The 11,916-nt window shown below is 39.3% G+C and overlaps 1 protein-coding gene across 2 annotated transcripts; it reads left to right on the forward strand.

Annotated features, from left to right (window-relative positions):
- Positions 1–1,364: 1,364 nt before the first annotated feature.
- Positions 1,365–11,737, forward strand: usf2 (upstream transcription factor 2, c-fos interacting). 2 transcript variants are annotated; one of them, XM_088329069.1, is made up of 11 exons: positions 1,366–1,797; positions 2,430–2,473; positions 4,370–4,476; positions 5,467–5,574; positions 5,697–5,859; positions 6,592–6,679; positions 6,903–6,947; positions 7,621–7,679; positions 8,794–8,885; positions 8,963–9,091; positions 11,262–11,737. In XM_088329069.1, exons 1-11 carry the CDS (start codon positions 1,760–1,762, stop codon positions 11,349–11,351), a joined length of 963 nt encoding a protein of 320 aa, XP_088185195.1. In that variant the 5' UTR covers positions 1,366–1,759; the 3' UTR covers positions 11,352–11,737. The 2 variants fall into 2 exon arrangements, with proteins under 2 accessions (XP_088185196.1, XP_088185195.1); XM_088329070.1 differs by lacking the exon at positions 6,903–6,947 and having other exon boundaries at positions 1,365–1,797.
- Positions 11,738–11,916: the final 179 nt, after the last annotated feature.

The raw sequence follows: 11,916 nt of genomic DNA on the forward strand, positions 1-11,916 counted from the left end.
CTCGAGAGCTTTGTACCTCGCACGTCAACAAGTGTTAAGCGTCATTACGAGACGAAACATGAATATGAATTCAAAGACGAGTCTGGAAAGGCGGAGACATTAAAACGCGTTGTGTCCAGGTAAGGCAAACAAACGCAGACCCTGAAAACATTTGTCACTGCTACAAACGCCACCACTGAAGCAAGCTATCACTTTGCTCCCTGCATGGCAAGGCACGGAAAACCATTTACTGATGGCAAATATATTAAAGGTGTGTGTGTGTGTTTCAAATTTCTAAAATAAGATTTTATTCATTAATGGTATGGTAGCTGTCCATATCACTCGATTTTGATTTTTGTCTCTCTCTCTTTCTATCTCTGTTTTTCTCTTCTTGATTTATCTTTGTCTCGCTCTCTTCTATTTATCTCTATTTCTATCTCTCTCCTTTTCATTCTTTCTCCCTTTTCTCTCTTGCTGTGTCTCTCACTTTTTCACTCTCTTCTCTCATACTAATTCATTCTATTTTCTTAATTTCTCTCTCTTTCTTGTTGTTTCTCTTTGTGTCTCTCTTCTCTTTTCTCTTTCATTTTCCTTCTATTATCTCATTCTTTCTCTCCCTTTCTTTTTGGCTCTCTTGTTTCCTCTTCCCTCTCTCACTTTTTCTCTTTTCCCTTGTAACTTAATTTTTATTGTACTTTTTTTTATATACTTTTTGAACACACAACAGACAAAGAACAGACGGGGATTGAGGGGGCAAAAACAAAAATCAAAGAAAAAAACCCCAACCAAAACAATATTGCAGTGTTGGAAAATATTCTCCATGTTCAATATTACTTTTTTCTCTCTTTATCATCCTTTCTCTCTTTTTGTGTCTCTCTTTTTATTATCTCTGTTTCTTTATTTATTCTCTCACCGTGTGTCTTATTTATTTCTCTCTATCTTTATGTATATCTTCCTTTTCCTCTCTCTCTCTATTTATCTCTTACTCACTTTCATTTTTCTACGACTTTCTCTATTTCTCCCTCCCTCTTTCTCTCTCTTGTATCTACTAGTACTACCATGTGGCCCCCATGCTCCATTGAGTTTGAACCCTGGCTTTACATAGATAAACAATGGCAAACAGACAATGAAGGTGCTATATCTGGGTCAGATCAGAACGCTTTTCCTGCTACTGGTAACTATGTAAACCAGTACAAAGCAAACCCTTAACCCCCAAAAACGTCCTGGATCAGGATGGGGACTGGCAGGCTGTACTTTCCCTAGACACACCACACGAAGTGGTGGTTTAGGGATCCGTAAACAGTTTGTGACGTCAAACGGCTGAACAAGTCAAACGATGACGTCACAAAACGGCGCGTTCAAGTCAGGTGGTTAAGAAGAAAAACCCGGATTGGATCACGGTGATCACAAGGACAAACCCTTTGAATTACGAGCAGCCAACCAACACTAAAACTACAAACGTTAGTCAAATGCAGGCGATGATCTCGAAAGTAAAACACAAACTAGGTTTTAAAAGTGAGACTACAAAGCCGTAAGGTGACACGGGAAAATACATCTCGTGCTCGTCTTAAAGGCGTCGTTAGCCAAACAAGCTAGCGCATCTCGATAGGCTGCGGCGGGGCAAGCGGAAGGCTCCATTTTAGCTCTGGTGGCCGCTCGGCGCCTCACGTGTCCCGGCCTGCCCGCCTCACATGACCCGTGTGTTTGTCCCCGTGATCACAGCCTCCGTCGGCGGATCCGCGTTGTTGCCGTCGCTCTTTCCTACGCGGACCGAGCCTCCATGGATATGCTGGAGCAGAGTGTGGACAGCTCGGCGAGGTGAAGCATTTTCTCTCGCTATTACCTCCCCAACCCCCCGGCCCGTAGAGGCTCTGATCGAGCAAGGCCGCCATAGTTTAGATTCTTTGCAAACCTTTTTTTCTTGGATGTTTTACACGCTTACTCAAAACCGCTCTGCATCCGGATTCTTTGACGACTCGTTTTTGCTTCAGCACCCTGGAAATTCACGCTTTTACACCCGATCATTGTGTTTTAGTTGTTAAACGAATGTTCACGTTGCAGGCGACACAAACGGCAACAACATGAGCGTCTTTTGCTTTTATTTTTTTCGTGCAAACTTTACCGGGTGCAAATTTTAGGGGATTATAATTACTTTATTAAGCTAGAATTAGCTTAGTTTCTTAGGTATTAAGGTCATTTGAAGAACGTGGACTAGTTCAAACTACGGCTTATGACATCAATGTTCTGATCTAGTTAGTCAAAGGGGATATTCAGTTTATTTATTTTAAATTATATCTAATTTGTCTGAACATCATTTACTACTGTACTGCATACGGCGGCGTACTTTATTTGTGCCTTATCTTGTAGTTCCCGCATCTATCCATCGGGTGACGCTGCTGTCAACAAACATTTTGAACGTGAAGCTTTAACGAAATTTATTTTATTTTCAGTCACGACAAGCAAGAATCCGACGAAATTGAGCAGTTGCAAGAAGGTAAGAGTTTAACTTACAGCTATGAAAAGATAGGAATTTATGAAATGGCTGTTCCATCCAGAAGGTCTATGATGCTTACAAATATTTTTTATTTCAGTTTTTTATGTAATTCATTAAATTTATACACATTTCAGTTTTCCCTTGCCCTCGTGTAGGGTTTGGATCAGGGGATGCTGTAACAATTATCTGTTGTCTCTTCTAGTCTGTGTTCTGAGCAGCCCTTTGAGACTCTTTGTGATAAAGGGCTATACAAATAAACATGACTTGACTTACATTTTACAGTGTTGGTGCACCCTTTTACGGCCAATATTAAGCAATTTTTAAGGACTATCCTCCATTGTGAATCATATATTTTGTAGAGCCTCAAATATAACAGCAATTGACATATGCAATTGTTGATCTTGTGTGTGTATTTATCAAGACATGATTTTTTAGATCTTGAGTACATCACAAATACATTTGTTTTTGAGACAAATCTCTTTATATAGGTGTTGTGTAAAAGTGTTGGTAATATGGATCTTACATTTTCATTCGCAGAGAGTTCTTCCCATTACAATTTACCACTCGGAAACGCTACCTAATTAATTTTGCATGACCCATAATAACTCCTCAAGTGATTTGTAATCTTTGCACTAATATACATTTTGTAGTGCCTTGTTTAGTTGTAGCATGCACCTGTCCTCTTAGGTGCGACCCATATTTGGCGATGATACTTCAAATACAAAGCCATACAAACTAATGCCAGCTGCCGTTGGTCACAAGGGAAGAACTGCAATGGCCAGAGAGCAGTGTCCGTGTCATTATTAAACAGACTTGTTAAGAAACTTGTCAAGAATTTTAAATACTTACAAGCACTTCACTCCAACTTCAAACACTATTTCAACTGTTGAAAACACAAAACTGACATTTTTAGCATTTTCAAGGATTTCAAGCACCCGTATAAACCCTGCACATAGAATGATTATTCAATCCAGAAGGGTAATAATGATTACATTTTAGGTTGTCTTTTGAGCAAATGCTAACTGTGACTTTGAGTTTAAATATAATTATGTGTGTACAAAGTAACACACAAAAATCTTATTTTGTTTGCAGACAATGTTGCTCCTTTTGTGTTTTGTTTATATTTGACTAGGATAAATGATTACAACCATATTACTCAATTTTACATGATTGTTTTTTTTTCTTCTCAAAATATTAAAATAATAATGAAACAAGAAACAATTATTTTTAAAACAAGGGAATTTCATCTGACACCCATACAAAATCCTTTTTACATAGGAACATTATTTTACTACACTTTCCCTTGAATTTTAACATATTTTTCAGTACTTTTTTTTATTACATTTGTTATTATGTATAAATTATGGAGCCTTATTATGGGCCATATACAAGTTTAAGGCGTGTTTCACAGTGTTATATTGTCATATTAGTGTCAAATGGGGAGGGATTTGTTTTGAAAATAAATATATTCAACATTTACTCGATCTAAAAAACATATGTCTTGGTAAATGCACAATAATTTTAAAGAACGAAAATGTAAATTGCAGCTGTATTTGTGGCTTTGCAAAATACATGATTCCCGTCTGATTCCTTTCTTTATGGTACTAGAGAAATTGGAAAATCGTCTTTGAAATTCCTTAAATAGTGCTTGATTTTAGCCATGAAAAAAAGGGGGTTTGAACCCCATTAACAAGATCAAATATATATATATATATATATATATATTTTCAAATAATATTTTTAGTCACAACTCAACAAGTATTCCGCTAAATAAGGATGCTTGGTTAAAAATATTTATCAACGGGCGAACCTCAAAAAGAGGTCGCAAACCAATAATCTATGTCGTGAATAAAAAATTTTTACCAGGAAAAATTATTTGTTGTCTTTATTTTACAGGAGAAGTAGAGGATCCGTCAACTAGAACTATTTCATCTGTTCCACAAGCTGCGTTTACTGACCACAATGTCCAGTACCAGTTCCAAACAGACAACAACAGTGGGCAGGTAAAAAAAAATGATAGTCATCCCCCGTTTCAATTGTCGCTGGTTCAGTACTTCGCTGATTTTGAATTGAGCTTTCAATAAGCAGGTAGGCGCCTTGCTTGGCTGCACGGCTGCTATTGGTGTGTAAGTGTGTGTGAATGGGTAAGTCTGCAGCACATTGTAAAGCGCTTTGGGAGGTCTTCATTGACTTGAAAAGCGCTATATAAATGCAGACCATTTACCATTTCTTTATTTTCATTGATGTCATTGGATCGTGCAGCAGACAGCACCCAGCAAATGCTATCACGGGAGCAAGATGTATGTCTGTATGTATGTGTGTGGCGGGTGGGCGTGACTGCCTGTGTGCGCGACTACTACGCTGGTGTATGTAGTCAAAGAGCAGGGCTGTCGTACCAGTCAATGGGTCCACCCAAAACAAACGGTGCCAGCTAGCTTTCAGCGGCTTGTTCCATTGAAAATAAATCAATCAATTACATCGGACTCTGAGGAAAGTCAGAAGAGCCCAAAGAAATGTTGATAACCAGTGTGCTCCTCGAATTATTATCAGGTTTGGGAAGCTACAATTCGTGGGTAGCTGCTACATTTCTGACCGTTGTATTTAATCACAGCGAGCTGGCTCAACTCGATGCTAGCATGTAGCTAACCAGCCGCTCTCTAGATCACTAAAGAACACTGAGAGGAAGTCCTCCCATTTGGTTGGATTCCTTAACCACTAGAGTTGTAGGGGGCACCATTTTCTGTGGTGTGGCTTGGGCAAGTACAGCCTGGTGGTGCCCACTCTGGTTTATGATTTCCAATAACAGTGATAACCGAAAGAATATTGTACTCTTCACCAACAATTTTGAATATACACCGGTGTGTATATATATATATATATATATATATATATATATATATATATATATATATATGTATTTTTTTTTTTTATTTTTTTTTTTTTTTTTTTTTCTGGGTTCCTACATAACCTGTGCGCTTCCGTTGTCTTTCTAGGTGACGTATCGGGTAGTTCACGTGACAGACGACAACATTGACACATCCGCTGACGCCACAGGGGCTGTTAGTGTTGTTTCTACTGCAGCATTTGCAGGAGTGCCTCAGGTGCGTCAACAAAAAATGAATTTCCAGAGGGGTTGTGCGTTTTTCTAAGGGCATTTACCACTCATTTTGAAAAGTCATTGAGATATTCACCCCCCAATTCTTGCACGCTTTCTATAACCCAGGCTGTGATCCAGAACCCTTTCAGTAACGGAGGTAGTCCTGTCGGGGAGACGGTGGGAGGAGAAACGCGTTTCGCATACTTCCCCGCTGCAACTGTCACTGACGGGACTGGGACTGCTGTGTCTGTGCAAACCACCTCTGAACCCACAATCACACAGGGGGCAGGTGGGTTTTCAGATTTACTTGTTATATGATCTTTGGAGGAGAGTGTACAGAACCAAAAAGGAGTGAAGAGTAGGGCTGCACTATTAACCAAAATCTAATCGATATTGCGATGTAACATAGACACTGCGTTTTTTTTCAAGGATTTACACTTCCCCATTGTTATTTGCGCGATGGAGCGTTTGTCCAACCAGAATTGTCACATTTCGGGTTTAAGGATTAACCTTACTGCCAATAAAGGCGAGGAAAAGTTTCTAAAGCAGCATGCCACATACCAGCAAACCCTTAGCAACCCTAGCAAAGCCCCCCAGAAGAGGGCGCGGTTTACTCAGTTTGAAACATGTCCCTAGTAATAACCCTTGGATGGAGAAGTGGGGTCAAAAATGACCCCGTGGGTTGTTATTCTTTAAAATCTTTTTTTTTTTAAGTTTAATATTGTCATATTCCAGGTATTCCTCATAAAATATGTTTATGACACGATGCCGTTAGTATTTTTAGTTCTTTCATCACATATTTTCGACCCCACCCATGGAAGAGTGTGAGTAGTGGTAGATTATGCATCCATCTCACAAAAAAACAAAACTAGCACAGAAATGCACTTTTTAAAAATTAATTATAATCGCATTTAAAAGTTGTTTTGCGTTTCTTTCCTAAACCCGTGCAGCCCTGGAGTACAGCTGAGCTTTTAAAGCACTGAAGGAAACCCTGTCAATCTATTTTGTTGTTTAAATGCAGGTCAGTTCTACGTAATGATGACTCCGCCGGATGTGCTGCAGTCGGCAACCCAACGGACCATTGCACCGCGCACAAACACGTACCCTGCGTGAGTGTGCAATGTTTTCCTACACTTTTCTGTAAAAATCACACATTTCTTAGCTAAGCTTCTTCCAAGCCACGTCTTAGTTTCAAAATTCCTCAAACTACGAGAGGTTTTCTTTTTGTTACCTTTATGGGAGACGAAAAAAAATCCACCGTCAGAGCATTATCATACTAAGTGATCATACATCTGAAAACCACACTTTGTCCTACTTACCTGCCATCCCCAGAGACGTTGGTGAAAGCGAGATGTTGCAGCATGGCAGCACAACCTGGTGAGGAGAACTTTCACATTCCAAAAACCCCACCCGCTGTCAAGCCCCTTCCTTTAAAGATCAAAACAATACTGTGATTGTGCTGTGAGGTGATATATTCCCCCCTGAAATGCAGTTTTCCCTTGCAGTTTAGTTTAAAACCCTGTTTTGTATCTCCTCTATTTGGGTATGTTTCTCTATCCAGGCATGAATGTAAATACATATATTTGTTAACTGTTTCCAAAATGTGAGCCATGGTTACAAAGTCTACCAATATATATAAATCTTGCCTCATTGATGATGGGGAAAAAGAACAATCCTTCCCACAAAACAGGATGCAAAATTATATGTGATATTTATTTAAAAAAAAACGTAAACATTAGCCAACAAATATTAAAAGAAAGTCTGATTACAAAAAGTATCATTTGCTAAAAGATAGAAAACTTATTTTTAATCACTTTTAAGATAAACCTAACATTTATATTTTGCTTGTTCCTAACCACAGTGGAATAACATCGATTGGAATTCGTACTAAAATACAAAAACTGTCTTGATCAGCACCAGCTTGATTCCTAAATTCCATTTCCTCTAATTGTCAATTTTTAAAACTGCAATTAATTGAAATAGTTTCATGTTTTGCCAGGCCTTTGGATTTCGTTAATTTTTCTTGGGATAAATATGTATCTTTTTATAGGAAGGTGGATGGTCCAAGAGCACCGAGGGACGAAAGAAGAAGAGCACAACATAATGAAGGTATAACGTTGATTCGCTGTTGTATTCTAGTATTTAACGATTTTTTTCCCCCATTCTGGTGTTTTACCCATAAAGTACAGTGCCTGGCAAAAGTATCGGTCGCCATAAGAACTTTTTGACATATTACCACATTTGAGGCTTCAAACTTCCATCCATCCATTATCTGCAGCGCTTATCCTCAGTAGGGTCATGGGGGTGCTGGAGCCCATCCCAGCTATCTTCGAGCAGTGGTCAGGGGACACCCTGAACCTGTTGCCAGACAGTCGCAGGGCACACAGAGACAGACAACTTACTCGCTCATTCACACCTAGGGACAATTTGGACCGACCAATTAACCCGACATGAATGTTTTTGGAATGTGGGAGGAAACCGGAGCGCCCGCGGGAAACCCACGCAAGCACGGGGAGAACATGCAAACTGCACAGGAGGTTCGATCTCATGACCTCAGAACGGTGCGACACACGCGCTAACCACTACGCCGCCCGCTTCAAATTTATAGATTAAAAAAAAAATCTCAAAATATTTCCAGGAATCAACATCATGTGAAATACAATCTTGAATAGAAACCAGATTTATTCAACATATTATATATTATATTGTACTAACGGATAAAAAAAATTTGGAAAGTAGGCATCGCAAAAATGTTGGCCCTCTTTGAGTAATAGTTTGTACAATCTCCTTTTGCTGAAATTGGTCTTTTTTGGGTATGTTTCTATTATAACTTTTGTACATCTTGAAACAGAAATATTCTCTATTACGAAACAGCTCAAGTTACTTAAGGTTTGATGGTGATTGTTTATGCACAGCAGTTTTCAGCTCTTTCCACAAAAACCTATAGGATGGGGGTCTGGACTTTGGCTAGGCATTGTAGCTATGAAAAGTGTTTTAAATTGGTGTTGCATTTTCTATGGAGCCGTTGCTGTATGTATACATGTATGTTTTTTATGTATGCATGTATATAGTTTCCGAGTTTCCATTTTTACGCTGGCAACTGTGTGGACAGCAAAGTAAGAATTTCAAAGTGCAGGAAAACGTGGTTCTTTATTGTGCGTATGACCATAAACACTTTGAATCTTGAATCTTTCTAATTTTGCATATTTTCCTCTTTTTTCAGTGGAGAGAAGAAGAAGAGATAAGATCAACAACTGGATTGTTACGCTTTCAAAAATCATCCCTGACTGCAACATAGACAACAGAACTGGCGCTGTCAGTTTTGACACACACTTAGTAGTAGTAGTTTGGTTACAACCACATAAGTTACATTTGTGAATTCTTCTTTCTAGAGTAAAGGAGGAATCCTTTCCAAAGCTTGTGATTACATCCGAGAGCTGCGTCAAAATAACCAGCGGTTGCAGGAGAGCTTCAAGGAAGTAGAGCGAGTTGAGCTGGATAATGAACTGCTTAGACAACAGGTACATCAGAATTATGTCCATTTATGTCCTTTCATCAAACGGTAAACTTCACCCAAATAATATTTAATCAAAAATACACCCCACGGAAAATGCTCGGGAAAAAAATGTTTTTCGATCAGTTTAGATCGATTATTAACAGAGCTCGTGAAAAAAGCAACAGTGCATCATTTGATTAGCTCTAAAGCGACATCGCCCAAGGGGACAGATGCATGCTACACCTAAACCTGGCACTCTGAAATGTGTATTGGAGCACCGTGTGAAAGGGTGCAGTCTCAGTTGGTGTTTCTATTTCAGAATTTGACACACTAAGGGGCACTCGCCCGATACGGCGCGAGTGCCCTCCGCTTGCATGAAATGTTTACCCTCGCGCATACAACATGCAAATATTCCTTGCTTTACTGTTCTTACATTCCCCCCCCAAAATTCGATACAAAGACGTTTTAGCAAGGTTTGCACTACAAGGGGGGGACATACTCATGCTGAGGGTGGAGGTCCGTTCATTTTTCAGCACAACACAAACAAGCATACAGGTGTGCGTATTTAAGTCAAGTGAAGTTGTGTTTATTTGTATGACCCTTAATCACAAGGGCTGTACAGATTTTTGGAAAACTATAGACTATTATTACAGCATCCCCTGATCCAAACCCTTCGTGAGGGCAAGGAAAAACTCAAAAACCTCATCATGAGGAAAATGAAGAAACCTACATAACGCACATGAGGTAATCCCCCCTTCCAGGGTGACCAGGCTGCAATGGATGTTGCAAGGGCGTCAAAAAACAATACATAGATATCATCAACATGAAACATAGGTCCAAGCTATAAGTAACTAGTTCCTGTAAAAAAAATATAAAATGGCTGAAAATATCTAACTGCACTAAATATCGATCGATCTATTTTCTTATGAGAGGCATTTGAGAATGTGTACTGTATTTTTATTTTTGAATTTGGTTGCTATTCCTGTTTTGCAGATTAAAAAAAAATCCAATGCTGGTAGAACAGTTTAACTCAATACGCACTGAAATGCTTACTTTTAGTTCGAAAGACTATCTAATTGTGTAGTGTTACAGAAAAAGTTCAGCGGTGGCAAAACCGAGTTTGGTTGTGGTTTATTTAAGTATTTATTATAAGGTAAAACGCAGATATAAAAACTTGTCGGAGTTGGTTTTCAGCTTCCTCTACATGCGAACCATCGCTACATTAATCTTCAATTCTCTTACGGAGGCTGCTTGGTTTCCATTGGAAATCAACACACCATGGCGTACAAAAATGGGGAAAGTGAGATTTTGGATTTAATTCATATTAGGGGGGAAAACTCTCTTCAGCTTCCGGAAGCGCAATAACTTACAAATTTCTAGATTCGCTACGGCGTTCGCATCCATGAGCACTTCTGCTAACAATGTATAGCAGCGCAAGCGGGATATGATGGCAATCCAACAAGAGATGCTTAAAAGTCACAAAGAGGTCTCGCATAGAAGTCGCCATTTTTTTAGGTGAAATGTAAACGATCACACAAAAACATCAGATATCACCCAAAAATTTTGCAAGGCTCAAACCTGTGACCTCCCATTCTTGGGAGCAAGCGCCCAGCCTTAAGACCACTGGGCTGTTTTCCCTCCACCGCACTACATGAGAGATGGGGCCCACTGCCCGATAGGGCGCCTCCCACATTTTGAAGATAATCTGAGACTATTATGTGCTCATTATGGGTGTGAAAATGCGGTGCTAATCAACTATGGACGTTTAAATTGGGGTAAGGTTTCTCATTGGTGAATTGTAATGGTAACAGTTCCTGCAACTGACATTTTTACCCAACACATACTGGTACATGAGGAGGGATTTGTCTTAAAGATGTATTGTTAAGATCCACAAATATATTTGCGATTTACTCAAGATCTAAATATCATGTCTCGATGAATGCAAACACAATATTAAAAACCCCTGTTAGTAAATAGCAGTATATTTGTACATGTTTAACACCAGATTTCTTCTTTTAATCATACTAAATGAAATGGAAAACTCAGCTTTAAAAATTCTAAAAGTTCTTAAATTTGGCCGGGAAGGTGCAGGAACCCTGCAAGTGTTTTTTGAAATGATAAAAGGTGTGCCTTTTCTCTGCTCTAAGTAATAATAAATTAACATTTTTCCTCATACCTTTTTGGGGCGTGTCCAGCTTGAGGAACTGAAAAGTGACAATGCTCTGCTCCGAGCACAGCTACAACAGCACGGCATAGAACTCAACGGGGACTCGGCCACCCAATGATCCGCGGACTGGAAACGGTGTCGCAAATGTACGGATTGCCACTCAACGTGAACAAAACCAGGAAAGGAATATCACGAGTGACTATTTCCATCCAGATCCCAATGGACATAAATGTGGGCTTACTTAAGGACCACTGACAGACAATGTCTCCCTCCACATGCTGCTGGTCAATGGCCAACATTTACTGAGTAGCTCAACAACCCCTTCTGCTTCAAGGAGAACGACCTCGGCACACAGATACACTTGCACAAAGCTTATTTTACCGTAATTTATAGTCCTGCCACTCCCACAAACTATCCTTAGTGTGTTTTTGTTTTAAAATGTAATAGGAAAAACCACTCACTTTTGTTGTCCTTTTAATTTATAAACTTTGTTAAGAGTTGGCACATTTATTCCTTATTTGGGGCAGTTAATCAGTAAGCAGTTTTGAAGGTTTGGGTTTGTTTTTTTAGCGCAAGACCTAAAATAGGTGTAAACCTAGCTCAGGTATTTGGGGTAGTGCACTGGCCTCTGGTTCCCAGATTTTAAATATAGCTTTTATTTTTGGAATTTGCCTGTTTTGTTC

The sequence above is a fragment of the Urocampus carinirostris genome, chromosome 2 (assembly GCF_059441175.1).
Source record: "Urocampus carinirostris isolate Australia breed hairy pipefish chromosome 2, RoL_Ucar_1.0, whole genome shotgun sequence".
In the NCBI taxonomy this organism is placed as follows: domain Eukaryota; kingdom Metazoa; phylum Chordata; class Actinopteri; order Syngnathiformes; family Syngnathidae; genus Urocampus; species Urocampus carinirostris.